At 43.3% G+C, this 17,444-nt stretch overlaps 1 protein-coding gene across 5 annotated transcripts in view; it reads right to left on the bottom strand.

The window, feature by feature from the left end:
* Positions 1-17,444, bottom strand: part of FMNL1 (formin like 1) — a 133,152-nt gene that overhangs the window by 46,996 nt on the left and 68,712 nt on the right. For 4 of the 5 annotated variants that reach the window (XM_061592187.1, XM_061592185.1, XM_061592183.1 and 1 more), the window contains exons 3-6: positions 11,486-11,569; positions 9,593-9,666; positions 4,443-4,526; positions 1,282-1,419 (exon numbers count right to left, since the gene is read on the bottom strand). In XM_061592187.1, the coding sequence (XP_061448171.1) occupies positions 1,282-1,419; positions 4,443-4,526; positions 9,593-9,666; positions 11,486-11,569 (380 nt within the window). The remainder of the gene's footprint in view (positions 1-1,281; positions 1,420-4,442; positions 4,527-9,592; positions 9,667-11,485; positions 11,570-17,444) is intronic. The other variant, XM_061592186.1, reaches the window with a different exon arrangement.

The raw sequence follows: 17,444 nt of genomic DNA, 5'->3' as shown, positions 1-17,444 counted from the left end.
GCAAGAGGGCAGAGACAGAAAAATGCAAGGTCAGGAAAAGAGAAACCAGAACCTGTCATTTGTCAGGCTACAAAATTCTCAAAGGCAACTCTTAGGATAGTTTGTTTTCTAAGGTGGCAAGAGCTTGGGAGAGCTTGGGAACTGGATTATACATTAATGACCCCAATGGTCCTTAAAACTTTGCAGTATTAAGGGCCACTATTCTGGGCTTCCAGATTGGCCACTTTACTACATTAAATTAAAACTTGGCCCCTAGCTGGTAAATCTGTATGCATGCCGAGGGTGTGTGTGTGTGTGACAGGGAGTCACCCACGGTAGTGAGGAAGGTTCTTTCAACACACAACTGCTTGCACTGTGGAAGAGACACACTGCTTTTCAGCTTACAGTTTTAAAATAAAAAGCCAATTACCTCTTCGTTATGTTACGGAAACTTGTGGTCTCAGCAACCACAGTAAAGTGTTCCAGTCTCCCAGTATAAGAACTGCTAAACTAGCCTGAACTAGTCTAGAGACAGAAAATATAATGTATCTGAAGTTCCGTAACAAGTTTTTCTTTATTTTCCTCCCTAAGAATTTCCTTATTTAACCAAAGGGACATTTTTTTTAATTGAACCAATTTGGATGCAAAATACTTTAGATATTTTTAGATGCAGATTTCCACAGACACACTCTTGAACATCTGAGTGAGAATGTGGAAGTTCCCTTTCATAGGCAAGCAACCTCCACCTAACCAGCAGCCTTGTCTCAGATACCCCATCTTCAAAACTCAATGCTTTAGTTTTGTCACATTTTGAACAAATACATGGTTTGAGTGGCAGGGGACTCACATATTATACTCTGAAGACACATGGACCCACCACCTTGCTGAAGCTAAGCAGATCTAGCTCTGGTCAATGCCTGGATGGGAAACCGTCCAGGAACCGCATGTGCACCACCTTGGGTTCCATGATAGGAGGAATATAAATGGAAGAAAATAAACTTGTCGAGTGTCTGATTTGCTACAATAATGAAAATAGCTTCCCATTTGCAAGTTTTTATTTTGGGGAAGATGCTCTCCCACAGAAGCTTCACATTGGCAAAAGAAGATAGCAGTTTTAACTCAGATTTTAAACTTGCTGGCATTTGTTCGGTTCATGTGCTTTATATTTTGAGAAGTCTCAGCGTAGTTTAAGTGGGGTGGGAGACAGAATGACAGTGGAAAGGCCTCTACATCTGGCCCATATGCTGTATCCCAGTATATGGGAAAGGTTCAAGAAATGCTAGCCAGCATTCACTTTGTTACCTGACAGTCAGGTGCCTCGTTTTGGAGGAGCCCTGCGTTGGGGAGGAGTTGCTTCTGCTGAGGTCCTCCATAGACCTGTCCAGGACTTTTCCCTTGTCGGACCCGGGGCTTCCATTGTCAGTGCTGTCCATATCATACCTGGAGCCACACACATAAAAATGGATGTGCGTCAGCAGGTGGGTGGGAGGGATTTGGCAGCTGTGGAACTGAAGGGTAATGCAGGGCTGCTGCTAAGAGAATCTCTACACTACAAGGTTAAATAGGTTTAAAACTACAGTAGGGCCCCGCTTTACAGCGCTTCGCTTTACAGCGTCCCGCTAATACAGCGGTTATCAATTGCAGAAAGGCCCCACTCCTACGGCACTTGTTCCGCTTTTATGGCGGTTTTTGCTCGTCGCGCACCATTTTCACGTCATTTTTGCGCAACGCGCACCATTATCTTCAATGTGTTCCACATTACAGCGGTTTTCGCTTTACAGCGGGGGTCCAGAACGTAACCCGCTGTATGAGTGGGGCCCTACTGTATTTAAACTTTTGATTGCCATTATTTCCCCTCCCTTTCCCCCCTGGATTCATAAACTGGTGCTCAAACGTGGCTCATGCCCTTATCTGGCAGAGTGGGAGCAGAGCTGCTCTCCCTGGTGCTGATATTGCTTGATGTTAGGAATAGAAGATCGGAAGCTGCCTTATATGAGTTCAGACCCATTGGTCCATCTAGCTAACTAGAAGCGTTCTCCAGGGTTTCAGGCAGGATTCTCTCACCAGCCCTACCTGGAGACGGAGACTGAACCTGGGACCTTTGGCATGCAAGGCAGATCTCTACTACAGAGCCATGGCCCCTCCCCAAAGAGTTCAGGATGGCTATTCAAACTGTATTTATGGCCTTTAGCCGCTCTTAAAAAGGGAAGCTTTACTAGTCACAGTTATGGAGAAAAGTGTGAAAATGTGCAGGTAGTGTTTGCTTGCTGGTCCTGATGGCTAGCAGAAGCAGAACAGATTATGCAAAATAAGCAGGTATAATTGCTTAGTTTGAGCAGAATGCTGCCTCTCCATGGCACTTTGCCATGAGGGAATGAATGGGTGGGAAGCCCATGTTAGATTGAGAGCCTTTTGCAGACATCTAGTCACTCATTGTTCTGAGAGACAGGAGAGCACGGAGGAATTATTGACCATCTCCTAAGACTGGGTTAAGTGAAATCTTTTCCAGTTCAGGAATGATGCCTCAATAAAGTTATAAGTGAGTGAAGCATAGTTTTTAGGATTGGGGGAAAGGGTGGGTGGAGCATGTAAATATCTTGTATAAATCAAAATTCTGTCTCCAGTTAGGGGAAATGCCTCCCAGCAAGGACTGTGTGCAAGCTAGTTAATTAACAACAATCAGATTTTTGCCATTTCTGTTTTGACATACCTGGCATGACTAGGTAAGTAACAGTCTAGAAATGTAAGGATAATTGTGTGCCTTCAGTTAGTTGTTTGCCTCAAATGCTGAAGCTAGAGGAAGAGCTCTGCATTACTTAAAAGCTTAATGTAAGAACATAAGAAGAGCCCTGCTGGATCAGACCAAAGGCCCATCTAGTCTAGCATTCTGTTCTCAAAGCCGGCAACCAGATGCCCATGGAAAGCCTGCAAACAAGATATGAGTGCAATAGCCCTCACCTGGCTTTCATAGGCATATTACATCTGATTCTAGAGGCAGTCCACCTCCATCATGACTCACACCATTTGTTAAGTCTTATCCTCCATGAATTTGTCTAATCCTCTTTTAAAGCTGTTAAAAGTTTTCCACCTTCAGACACAACTTGGCCTAAACAACGGTTAGCACCTCCCTTGTGCTGTATTGCTCGAAGCTACTGAACTGTGGCTAAATGGAAAAGAGCTGTGAGGTGGTGCCCCCAACCTGTATATGAAATGCTCTCCCTTCAGAGGATTACCTTTGTTTGTTTAGTTTATTTTCAGCACCAAGTGAAGACTTTCTTACTAACACATTTTAATAACTTTTAATCATCACTGATATTCAGTGTTTAATACCACTGATTTTATTCAAGACTTACAGCAGTTTGGGGGAGGTGCTCTTATAGTAGTGAATTGGTTGGTTCATGTTATTATTGAATTGTTGCTGGGTGGGTGGTTTTGTTGAATTGTAATATCATTGCTTTAAATTATGTAAATTATCTTGTATGTCTGCCAGATAAATATTTTTATTAGACAACTAATAAACAGAATAAATAAACATGCAACCTCAGAGGAATTATTTCTATGCCTGGTAGTTGTTTGGTGCCAATTGATCCCTCGGAAGGACTCCAAAGGTGTTCTGACCAAAATCAGGTGTCACAGGGGTTATTTAAAGATGTGGGAAAAGGTGAGAATGAGGGAGAAATATAGGTTAGATTTTACAAAGTGGAGCTCTTCTCCCTTCAAGAGGAAAACTGAGCACTCAGGTCCATATATAAAGTACTATCTATGGCCAAGATCCAAAGAATAGTGAAAATAAGTTTTGTGAACTCCATGGGGGTATCATACTTGGCTTTTCTCAAACAGTATGTCTGTCTTGCTAAGCCAAACACCAAACTGCTTTGGTAGCTGTTTGTAACAGGTGTCTGTCTAGAGACAAAAAGTACACCTGGTAAATGCAAGTTCTTGGGACAAAGCAGCTCTTTCAGTCCCAGTCTATACATGTATTATTGGGTACATGCTGATGTTCCCTGTTGGATCAGGGCTCACAACAACAAGGTAAGAAGCTTCACCTGGGACAACAGATCCATCACAATCTTTTCCTTTATTTCTGGAGTTCAAGCTGTAAGAGCCATCGCTTATGTAGCCAAACCAGCACTACCCATGAACAAGGGGGAAGAATCAATGGGCTTGAGGAAACCCCAGGGTTTTCAGAAGTATGAAAAATCTTTAGGGGAAAAAATTAATCCTTAGTGGGGGGGAAGGGAACCCCAAAATAGCACAATGAGGATTGAGCATGCTTAATGGCCACAGAATACTGACTAACTGTTGGCAGGAAGGCAGAGGGGGCATTCCTGGGGAGAATGGAATTGTGGGAATCCTGTGAAAGGGAGCACTTCACACTGCAACACTTTGTTGCAGGTCCCACTTGTCTTTCGTTGATCTTTACTTACCCACCCCTTTCCAGCCCAGCTGCAGCAGTGACTTACGTGACAGAGCACTGGGCAAAAGCAAGGTAGTCCACCAACACATCAAGACCTTTGTTCTCTTCATTTAGGAATTCCTGGACCCAGCTGTGGGAAGGGGGAGGGTGAAGAACATACAGATTTGTTTTTCTTCTAGAATGAAACCTGGGGATAGTAACATACTGGCCTTCCCCCAACTTCTGAGTTTCCCCTCAACTTTCTCCAGAATTTCTTGCTTGTATTTTCTCATGTTTCTTTCCCAAGTATTTCTAGACAGAGATAGACATCTTTGTCTTTTTAAAAATGTTGATCAATATATTATTCATACTTTTTCAGCATTTTAATATACCAAGTGCTTTGTCATCCTTCTCTCATTTGTTCTTACAACCATAATGGAAAGCATGTTATTAAGGCTGCAGATTTATGCTCACTTACATGGGTGTAAGCCCACTGAGCTCAATGGGTCTTTCTTTTGAGTAGAAATGTATCAAATGTGTAATAGTCCCATTTTCCAAATGGGAATGAAGAATGGAAGCCAAATCCAGACATTCAGAAAAAGCATATTCTACAGTTGTCCTGGCCCTGGGATGATATAACTTGAGAATGGATGCATGTGGGGGGAGGGAGAGAGGGGGAGTCACATGTCTGAATGCCCCTTCACAACAAAAGCTCCTCTCCTACTTGGTTTAACCAACAGGTCACTGAGAATGTTAATTTAGACTCTAGAACAGCGCTCTGTGATGTACTAGCTTTCAGTGACCAGTGAAGATATATGATCTAGAAGAGCACTCAAATGTCCCCACCTTCATTTTGCATTCTGTAAGGACTATGCTACATCAAACTTGGCAGGGATGGCTGCTGCCCATAGGGTCTGGTGGGGCGGAAGGCAGGGAGCCCAACTGTGGAAGGGCAGAACCAATTAATTCTAATTTGGTCCCCACCCTCCTCCCTGCAGAGTTCTACAAGAGCAAAGTTGAGACCTAAGGAGGATGCTGAAGGGTAGTGCCACCCCCTGGACTGGTTGTAAATAGGAAGACCAGCAAGCAGGGGTTTGGCTGAGAGCAGACAGAGTTGGTGGAGTACTGTCCCATCTGCTCGAACAGACAAGCCTCCACTGAAGCTTGGAAATAGCTAATTAAGAGACATCCACATCATAAAGTACATTTAATGCACTCTTATACCACTTTTAGCAGCTATGGCTTCCCTCAAGTGATCCTGGGAACTGTGGTTTGTTAAGGGTGCTGGATATTGTAACTGTGACAAACTATAGTTCCCAGGATTCTTTGGGGGAAGCTTTGACTTTTAAAGTGATATAAAAGTGTTTTAAATGTGTGGTGTGGATGTGACACCAGTGACTTGCTTGTGGCAAGTAAGAATTACCTGTAAGGGATGTTTTTGTAATTTAGAAGGGGGTAGTCCTCGCCCTCATCCTCACCCTCATTTTTCAGGAGGCTGATATTCTATAAATACTTATACAGGTACAAGTGGCAGGTGGACGAGTAAAATATGTGGTTTTACAGCTTTTCTGGCCTTATTTGCAAGGCTCTCCTTCTCATCCTTCTAAATTTCTGAATCAGTTCTGAGAGTCAGAGATGTGCCCAAAGTTGCCCAATGAGTTCCAAAATTGAGAGGTTTGAATTTAAGTCCAAGTCTCACATATTGTCCATTATATCAGCTTTCCCCAACCTGGTGCCCTACAGGTCCACAGAAGCTGAAATCCAAAAACTCCCACCATTCCTGATCCTGACCATTGGTCATGCTGGCTGGGGCTGATGGGTGTTGAAATCTAAAACATCCTGAAGGCACCAGGTTGGGGAAAGTTGCCTTAGGCCATCTCTTTCTTTCTGCCTTCCCTTACCCCTCCCACCCTCTGCTGTGCTCAGTGATATTCATGGTCAATTTCCCCCCCTATAAGTGCTTATTTACAATGTGAATCACCAATAAGGCCATCTGGGTGATTTCATCTATTAAATGAAGTGCAGCCTTCCCTTGCACAAAAAAACCAACAGTCAGCTAAAAAGCTGTCCGATGCCTGAAAAAAAGAACTTCAAACTTTTCCATCAGAAAACCCAAAGTTCTATTGCTGGAGCAATATGGATTGCAATTAGCATTCACTCCCAATTATTTTCTTACATTTATTCCAGGTTGTGGGTTTATCTTAAGGATTTTGTAACTGATATTTTCACATTACCACAAAAACCTTCCCCTGATGTTTTTCATGGCATGATCTGGTATTTACAAACAACCTGGAAAGTGAATGAAAACCAAAATTATCCAATACATTTTGCCATGCAGGAGCTCATTCAGAGTGATTACAAACATAATGTTTGGAGCTGTGGGGATAGTTTTATTAAGGGATTTCAGGAGCACATCCATGCAAAAGTGTTATGTGCAAATTAATCACCCATGCAATTTTTCTGGAGCCGTAGTTGTGAGCAGGTCCCCACAGAAAAATCACAATCCCCTCAACAGCTGGAAAAGGTTACATTCTCGATTATGTGTAACATTTCCATTTGGAGGTAAAAAAATCTATCAGTGAGCTTCAAATTATATGTTGAAAATGGCCTCATGAGGAAGCGTTCACCATGCAAACGTACACACACATACCCCATGATGACTGTACCCTATTATGAGTCAGTGGCTGATGGAGGGATTTCAATACAAATCTTCCAGGGTCAGAACTTTTCACAAGGGCTGCTAGAAATACCCATTTAGACTGGAATTTGTTATTTGTAAATGGTGGTCAGTGTGGGATAGAAAATAATAGAGTCATTTTAAAATCAAATGTACATTCTGACCAATATAGGCAGCATGTGAAAATTACTAGCCAGGACAAATGCAAAAATGAATCCATCAGATGTTTGACACCCTTTCCTTGGGCTGCAATACACTCCCAGAGCTCCTTCCCAAAATACATTTTGCTCCTCCTTTGTACTCCATCAGGGCCCGATAATACATTTTGTCACAAAATGCTGACACAACTTGTGCTTGCTGGCTTCCACTGTTCCCTTTTATTCTCCAATTGCTTGGCAAGCAAGCAATCCAGGGAGATAAATGCTTCCCCATCTAAGCTGTTAATTAGCCTGCATACATCACTGTCATTAATGGTGTGTCAGCTGTTGCCTCCAACATACTAGGGTCACCTTCTACTTTGCAGAGGGCCAAGACCTTTGCCGCAAACCCCCAGATTGTTCATACAGGCCAAGTTAAAAGGGGTGCTGGAATGGGACCGGGGGCGGGCGGGCACAACTCAGCTCAGCTCAGCTACTGACAAAGGAGGCAGGGCAGTTAACCAGCATGACATTTATGTTCACATGACCAATTAAACCTTCTGGTGATGCAAATCCTCTTTTTCTGGCAGTGCATAACAGGCTACTTTAGTATCTCCTCCCCTGAAGCAATGGCCAACTATTCCATTATTATTATTATTATTATTATTATTATTATTATTATTATTATTACCTGTCTTCCAAGAAGCTCAAGGTGGCATACATAATTCTCCCCGTCCATTTTGTCCACACAACAACCCTGTGGGGCAGGTTAGGCTGAGAGACAGTGACAGGCCCAGGTCACCCAATGAGCTTCATGGGGATTTGAATCTTAGTCTCCCAGGTCATAGTCACACTGGCTATTTGAAAAAATTTAAAAGCCTTTCAAAACTTTGATTCCTTTGAAGGAGAGAGACGTTCCTTTTCCCCATTACTGGAATGATGCAAGTTTGTTTGTGTGTACACATATATGCATATTTGTTTAGGTGTACACATATATGCGTGTGTGTATGTGTTTTATAATGGAAAGGCGGCCTTCCCTTGGTTGAAAAGGTTCTTTCTCCTCCCTTCACCTCTCTCACCCCGCAATATAACTCAATTAGGGCTAACCAAGCCATAAGCAGTACAGGGGGCTGTTTGGTGCAGAAGAATCCCAGGAGTTGCAGGCTAATTGGAAACTCTCTCAAAAAGTTCTTATGGAGCAGAAAAGAGAGACTGTCATTGGGAAAACTCCTGAGAGAGGAAACACAGTTTAGCTCCTGCTCCAGATCCTCTGGTCTCAAAACTGTGGAGCAGAGGCAAGTATGATTTGATTACAATCCTTTCCCTTCCCTCCATTATTTGGCAAAAGGTGTTGCAATTGGGAGAATCCTCAAGGACAAAACACAGCAGTTCCTCCACACCCCAATTATAACAAGGTGCAAGGGAGGGCAGAGAATTAATTTTCACCTAGGGCAGAAAAATAGTTCAGATTACCTTTGGTATTGATGCCATAGCAACATTAATGCTACAGCAAACATTGCTAACATTGTTTTAAAAACCAAAAACAGATCACCTGTACAAGGCCTGAGGATGCCCCCTTGACTGTTCCACTTGGGAATCAAACCTGGATAAGAGGTCAGGTAGTGGATTGCCCTGCAGCTGTGGGACTCTCTGCCCTCCTGGAGATTCACCCAAGGTCTACATGTTTGGAGCATTATCAAGATTTTTCTTTTTTAAAAAGAGCTGGTTTTAAACTCATAGTATGTGTTGTAGGGTGTGTGCCCCCCCCAATTCCACTTTTCATCTAGATATGTGTTGCGCATTACCTTTATTGAGCTCATATTGAGAGCAGGCTAGAAGCTGGATTAAACAAATATTAAGGAGAATATTCATTCATTCAATGAAGGGCAGGTTCCAAATGGTCATATGTGGGCTTCCAGCCATGCCCTAGGCTATTCAGGCCACAGCAGCCCCTCCTGCCTCCCCTACAAAGCAGCCCCTGCAGACTGGGGGATTCTCTGGAACTGCATCCAAGGTATGCATGCATATGGAAGGTATGCAAGGTACGCGTAAGGGTATGGATGCAGTCATAATGAAAGATAAAGAAAGTTCCCACTGCACGTGCCAGACATGCTTTCCAATCTGTCCACAATGCACCTCCCCTTCTGACATAGAAAATCAATACTATGACAATCTCACTTTGAAACACACACATATTATCATTATTGATAGACGAAAGGAACACCTTTACTTCTGCTGTCCACCACCAAGACAGGTTGCAGGAGGCAATAGTCAAGGTGGCCATGAGCCCTCAAAACCCAGAGACAGAGAAGAATTATTACAATTGCACACTGCTAGGGTTAGCCATCAGGAGGCCTCCTAACCAGCAGATAAACAATAAAGGTATTTGTCGTTGGCACTAACCCAATATGGTTTGTCCTCAAAGATATCTCCAGCTCCCGAAGAATCTGGGTGGACTCTTGAACCCGCCTCTTAAACTGAGTGAAAAAAGCAAAACACAAAACAACCCCCCCACAGGTTAACAGGCTGTCAAACAAGCAACAGGACATCTAATCTCTTCCTTGCATTGTGCAACCAGTTCATATATTACTTTTTTGAACTCGGGTTCCAAGCTTAAGTAGGAAAAGCACATATACAGGATCAGCAATTGAGAATGGCATATGTGCATTTAAATAGTCAGGTTTCCTTGCAATAAATGAGGGATGGATGGCCTTTTTAGGTCCATCAAGGACTACATTTCATCAAAGGCTGCATGGCAGCAGTGTGAGGGGAGGCCACCTTTCTCTCAAGATCACCACCCACCCCAAACTTTCTCACAGCCTCATCCATCACATTCTCTCTCACATCCATTAACACACAGACACATCCATCCACTCTCCCTCTTTTCTCTCTCACACATCCCCTTTTCCTCGTTCTTCCTCCTCCTCTCTCTCTGTCACCCACCCCACTTCTGCACCTCTCCTGTCTACCAAGGACTTGCCACTTTATCCATCCCTTTCTTATTGTTCTCTTCATCCAGTCTTGCAACAATCTTGCTGCCATTCCTCTGAAGAGAAGAGAGGAACTGGGAGGCAGGCAGGAGCACATGGAAGGTCAAAGGACCAACTGCAGAGCTATAGCTGCTCAGCTCCAGTGCTGGGCCTCCAAGCTCATAATTGAGCCTGCCTACCAGTCAGTCTCTATCTTCTGTGGCAGCTGGATTGCTAACACTGGATGAGGAAAATGATAGGGAAGGGAAAGAATGAAAGATGGCAGGGGGCATATACAATGAGGCCAAGGGCCACGCATGGAATATGCTTTGCCCTTCTTCCAATTGCTTATTGCAAGGAGGTAGATTATTATTGTAGCCAAGGGTCATAACTACAAGCACTGATAGCAAATGGGGAAAATGTCCAAAATAAAAGCAGTTACTCAAATAAACATCATGATTCAAATTTAAGAAATCCAGCTTGGACTACAGAAATCTTGCATTTCTTGCAGGGGCTACACAGGCATTTAAGTGTGTGTGCGTGCCATTCATAACTGATGGTGTCGCATGCATGTTTTGCTCTTTAAAAACATCAGTACTTTGTTGCTTCCCAAGTTCAAAAAAATCAGCCCTTTTTGATACAAAATACAAGATTCTGCTACAAATTCAGTAAATCCTGCAGACAAGTCTGAGGACATATAAGCACCATATATTCACATGGCCTGATACTTGCATTTTGTCAGACCACGTTATACTTGGTGCAAATGGATTCCTAGCATAGACCAGAAATCAAAATTCTGCCTGCTACTGCTCAATCCACCTTTTACGGTCTGCAAGAATGTACAAAATTGCACCCTGCAATGTTTGCTGCAAATTTTGCATACTGCTGTAAACCTTCCAAAAATGTGAATTCGGCAATGGCATGCAAAATTGCACTTTCTGCTCACAATGGGGGATTCAGAAGATTCTTGGCAGAAACAAAAGGCCACACACAGAGAGTGGTCATATGAATTGGACTCAGTTTCATATGCTTTTTTTAAAAAAAATCCTAGCGGCAGAAGAGAAATCGGTATTTAGGATGGTAAACATGGACGAGAGAAGGCAGGGAAAATACACATTTAGCAGTGACCCTCATGTTGGTTGTAGGCTAAGACGTTACTAAACCATGCTGGTAATCTTCTATTTTAAAACAAAATTGTCTTTAAAACATTTTCACCTCTTGCAAAAGTCTCCATTGGGGTGTAGGGTTAGGGAAGGGAGAAAAAGGACAGAAAATTAGGGGAGAGAGTAGCACATGATGGTGGTTGCATTATCCAGTTAGAAGTCACCTTTCCACTGAATCCGCCCGTGTCAAGATAGCTCTTCAGTTTCTGGATGTAGGCAGAAGGTGGATTCTTGACCTGGAACCTTTCCTGTGGGTGGACACAGAAAGGTCAGGAGGGGAAGAAAAACATGGGCTTCATCAGATTAAGGAAGAACATTTGGTTCTAATGGCAGTGTGCTTGCACCTATAAGGACATATGTGAAGGGCGACCTCACATGTTAGATTTTTGGCCCTGCAGAAGATGCAGAGTAGAGAGCTCTCAACATCAGGTGTCTGCTAGCCGACACTGCAGCTGGTTCTGGGTCCAGACACCAGGATAGCATGCTAGGCAAACATAGGGACTTCCTAACCATGTTGAACTGCAACATGATGAAAGGGGAATGCAAAGAGAAAGGGACACCCCCACTACTTCAAGGCTGTTACTGTGCATTCATGTATGTTTCAGGTTGGGATACTCAAGGCCTTGCGTCTCAGTTGTTGCAAATATACTGCCTCATCTCAGGATCTATCATGCATCCTCCTTCCTCCTTTTCTGACAAAACCAAAACACCCTCCCAAATATATCAGGCACATACTTTTTTTTACTAATCCAAAGCAACTTACAAATATGCCATACAAACAAATGAATAAATATTTGTCCACACCCATGCATTGTTTACTGCAACTGCAGAATTTGAGTACAGCTGTGACAAGAAGCCATTCACATGCATCCCCCCTGCAAAAACAAAAAAGCTTCCAGTACTGTGCAGAAAGCAATCAGCAGCTCTTTTTTCCATGATGATTGTGTTGCGCCATCCTTGTGACACAATGTTGCACAAGTGGGGTTGTGTACTGTGACTATCTGCTGATCTCCCTGCCTTGTTTATTCCCTGAGCCATTAGGTAAGCATCCACAGAGGTGTTTTTTTTTTTAAAGGCTCAACACCAATCTGACGCATGTGTCAAAGGCACGCATGCATTAAAGTCTGCATTACAGATTTAAAGCTGGTTTAATAATTTCCTTTCCCTGGGGAACCCTGGGAACTGTAGTTTCATGTGACTCTATTCAAGCATTCTTTCATGTGATGAGGGAGATCAAGAATGAGCATGCTAGCACCACTGCCGCCACTACTCTGCTGTCGCCGTCCAGGATTCTAAATTGCCCTGGGAGCCCTACCCAAGTACAGCAGGCATCTTGCAGCAGAGGTTATCCTTCCATTTCATGGGGGGAGGTGGGGGAAGGACACTCTTCCTCATCATGTGAGGGATTTCGAACGCCTGAATAGGGCTAACACAACGACTCTCTGTGGAAACTACACTAACTCAGGTTCTCATGGGGAGCTGTTATTTCAAAATAGCCTCCATGTGAAAATGCTGCGGAGAAAAACTTATTGTGTCCAAGAGAACCATTTAACCCCCCCGACACACAGAGAGACACATACTTGAAACATAACCTTCAAGATGCCACACTTAATTGTGTTTTGGCATCTGTTAAAGACTGATTTCTTTCGTCAAGCATTTGCTGATTTTAATACCTAGCTTTTCACAATATGTTTTACAATTTTCTACTCTGGTTTATGCTATGGGTGATTTTGAGTTATATATTTTTAATATATATATTGTTTTAATATATTTTGCCAGTTATCCTGGAATTTGATAATGAAGGGTGGTATATAAATATTTTAAATAAATACATAATATAAAACTAGTAAAAAAAAATAAAACAAAGAATCTTGTGGTGCTTAACAAAGAGTAACACCTTAATTTCATGTTCTTTGTTGGTTCCACTATTACAACAGAGTAACATATTCTCTCAGATCCAAATCCTGAGGGTTGTTCCACACAAATAACTCCCTGTTAAAGTTGCCAGTTGACCAGAAAGCTGCCAACCTGGTCAGTTGTTATTTTTGATAGTTTATTAATTATTATTTAAATATTATTTTCCCTATTTTTATTGTTATTATTTTGGGACCAGTTGTCAGTTGTTTGCTTTAATGAAACAATTATTTTTTGGTTTCTCCACAACAAAATATTAATGGGGCTGCTGTGTAAGCTTGTTTTTCACATGCTCATGTGAAATTTCAAATGGATATTGGGGAAGAAGGGAAGGTGGAAGCAGGACTCAAGCAGCCATTCCGGACATGTGGCCAATAGGTGGCAGCAGCCACTTCAGCTGTTTGCCCTAACTTAACAGCCCAGAGTCTGCTTGCCCTGGCACCCTGGCTTCATCCCTGACACAAGTGGCAGAGGTTCGATGGGGCTTTTCTGTGGTGGCACGGGAGGCAGTGGTAGCTATAATAGTCTGGCCCCAGCTCACCTGGCTTGTCTTGCCATGAGCAGAGGCAGCCAATGAGGCTGATGAAGTGGCAGCCCTGCCCTAGCCAACACTCTTTCCCACAAGCCCTATATCTGCTGCTCAACTGCCTACCAGGCTCACAGTAGCAATGAACAGCACTCCACAGCCCAGAAAAAGAAAGGTCAAGGAAGCTGCCTGCAGCAAGTAGGAAGGGTGCATGTAAGAAAAAGAGATGGAGACCACATTCACACCACCATACATTTATTCCATTATGATTCCACTTACCACAATCATGGCTTCCCCCAAAGAATTCTGGGAAGTGTAGCTTGCGAATGGTGCTGAGAGTTGTTAGGAGAACCCTCTTCTCCTCATAGAGGTAAAATTACCAGAGTTCTCTGGTAAGAGGGACTGAAACCACTCTGGCAACTGTAACTCTGTGAAGAGAGTAGGAGTTTCCTAACAGCTCTCAGCACCCTTCACACACATTACACGTCCCAGAATTCTTTGGGGGAAGCCATGATTGTGGTAAGTGGAATCATAGTGAAATAACGTATGGTATGAATGTGAGAAGGAATGAGATGTCCATTGATTTATGAAAATGAATGTGAATGCAAAAGAAGTTGTGTAGGCAGCAATACCTGGATGTGGCAATGGGAAAGTGGCAGAGACGGTAAGGTGGCATACATATGTGGTTAATGGATGTGTCTGCATATGTATGGGAGAGATGACTTACTTTTTTGAGTTATCCACTTTACAAGAATTTTGAGTTCTCACCATGAATTCACTAATTGATTTAGGGGTTAGAGATGTTCAATCTCAGTGTTTCCTATCTGTAAATGGGTAACTATTTTCTAGAATATCTTCTAAACACATAATTCCTTAATAATAATTGTTGCCTGTATGCATACTATACAGGTGATAGCATGAAGTGACGGGGTGGCACTGTGTACTGTGGTTTTTTTGCTTTGTGCTTTGTGATGGGAATCTAGATTTTGTAAGGATGATCTATGCTGGCCTGTTACCATGTACAGATGTGTTGCTTTGTGGCAGGGAACTTGAAAGCATGTGAAACAATTATATCTCTTAGAGGATTTGCCCCTTCATTGCTGGACTCTCCACCCCTTGATGGTACCAGAAATTCTCTCTCAGGAGCTGACAATTTTACTCCCTGAACAAAATGGAAGTTGTACAAATTTTGAAGAGCTTTTAACATCAGGAAATAGTAATGCAAGGTTGAATGGCATTTGGATAAAATGATATCAGCCACTCCCCCCCAAAAAATTTAAGCTTTCAAAGTCTGAGGCCTAGAAGGGTTTAACCCACATAGTAGTGCTGCTGTGCAGTTTCTGTTCATTTCAATGGGGCTTGTGCAGGAGAACGTCCTGGTAGATTGTGCCTGTGGATCCGTGCATTTTCCTGTTTTGACTTTCACAGCATCCAAAATCCATCCCTTGAGGCAGCTTACACACCTTGCCATATGACAGAGCCACCTCTCTGTATAGCCCTTCTGTTTTCTGTGATCCACCCTTTCCACCATCACCTCTATAGTCCTCTGCAGGGGCACTCCCCATTTTCCAATAACAGCCTCGCACCTTTCCTTCTCTCATTCTCCACAATCACATTCATACATACAGTTGGGCACTTGTATCTTAACAAACCAAACACCTGCAAGGAGGAAAGCAATCATTCCCATACACTCCCTGCCACATCCTATATGATTCACACAGACTGAGTGGAGACCAACTCTTTCCCTCGCCTGTCACTTGCCTGCATTTGCTGTGAGTCACAACAGACACCGGCAGGACCCAATGCACAAGGTTGCGTGACCTGCTTTCACTCTCGCACCGAGCAGGGAGTCAAATCTTCTCCACTGCCCACTCACTCACCAAATACCTTACGATTTCCAGAAGTGTCTATTTCAGACACCACATCCCCTGTGACAGAACTGTCTTAGCAGATTTGTGAAGGGATGAATCCCACACAGACATCTGCACAGCCCACATGAGTCACTCCTCTCCCCTTTTTCTGTCTTCTCAGCATCATTCACAAGCCTGTTCCTTTATTAACTGAGAAATATATAGTTTCACAGCATGAGTGGGTGCCATATTGTCACATGTTTCTCTCTGCCAGCAGCTTCTGCTAAGAAATGACCCTGTCTTTGAACAATTTGTTCCTGGACCCTTAGAAAACCAGGGGGTAACTAACTTCTCTGTTTCTGTCAGGCTAGAGACAGATTATTGGGAGTTTTCTCTCTTTCTTTTTCCAAAGAGATGAAGGCAATTTGATAAAAGGAATCACTGCTTGTAGCGTATACATCTCACTTCTGTCTCTGGCCAAACAGCTTTGGCAGGTTTTTCTATTGTTTCAAAAACTTGCAAGGCCTGTTTGACCAAAGATGATGATGGGATAAAAAAAAAAAGTGTGCACGCATCGTGGAGAAGTGATGACTTTCTCAAAACACTGTCAACTCTCTGGAAGCAGGCAGGAGGGGGAGGGGAAGAGGAGGGCAGGTTTGATCATTTGCATATTTATTGAGTTCAGTGGGATTTACTCCTTTGCAATCATGTTTAGGATAGAAAAAATTGACCATGGGGGAGAGAGGGGGAGGAGGGGATTGGAACGGGATAGGGGAGGGAGGGGGAGGGGCAAAGGAAGGAGGAGGAAATTGGCAAGAGGGAGGGATAGGAGGCAGGTGGAGGAGGGCAGGGCAGGGCAGGTTTGATCATTTGCATGCTTTTTGAGTTCAATGGGATTTACTCCTGTACAATCATGCTTGAGAGCCAGTGCGGCGTAGTGGTTAAGGTGCTGGATTATGACCTGGGGTGACCTTGGGCCAGTCACTGCCTCTCAGCCTCATGAAAACCCTAGGTTGCCGTAAGTTGGAATTGACTTGAAGGCAGTACAATCATGCTTAGGATTGGTGAAACTGACCTTGGGGGGGGGGAGGGAGGAAGGGGGAAGGGGAAGAGATTGGGTGGGTTGGCACTGAGCAGAGGGGAAGCCCCTTTCCTTTCCAAAAGGAAAACATTGTGAACACTATCATTGTTTTTTCAGTGTTGCCCCCACCTTTTTATTCTACAGCAGGCACATTAGTCTCCCACTCAAATTTAAACCAGAGCTGTCACTAGTCATATCCATACCAGACCTTTACTCCACTTCAGACAGTCATGGCTTCTCCCGAAGAATCCTGGGAAGTGTAGTTAGTGAAGGGTGCTGAGAGTTGCTAGGAGATGCCCTGTTCCCCTCACAGTTTCAATCAGAGCGGCTGAGTATTAAACCACTGTAGCCCCTGGAGCTCTGTCAGGGGAACAGGAGTCTCCTCTCAGCATCCTTCACAAACTACACTTCTCAGGATTCTTTGGGGGAAGCCATGACTGTCTAAAGTTAAATAAAGGTCTGGTGTGGGTGTGGCCTCCTGATTAGCCAAGCAGCTCTGAGTCTGCTTTTAGAACACTGATAGTTTGTTACTGAGCATGCCCAGGCTTATAATTGACTTCAAGGTTAAATTTCTTAAATTAATTAAAAATCTGCCAGGCATTTTTTTAAATTTAAACTGCAGAAGATGAAGGTCAGAGTATGGGGCAAGATCAGTAATAGGATTACAGGAACGCTGTGAACCTGGCTGATTTTTAATTAATTTCAACAAATTATGAGAACTCTGACAGAAAAAAGTCCAACATTGGTCTGAA

Source organism: Rhineura floridana, chromosome 11 (genome assembly GCF_030035675.1).
Source record: "Rhineura floridana isolate rRhiFlo1 chromosome 11, rRhiFlo1.hap2, whole genome shotgun sequence".
Taxonomy (NCBI): domain Eukaryota; kingdom Metazoa; phylum Chordata; class Lepidosauria; order Squamata; family Rhineuridae; genus Rhineura; species Rhineura floridana.
This window is presented reverse-complemented; position numbering and strand designations above follow the sequence as displayed.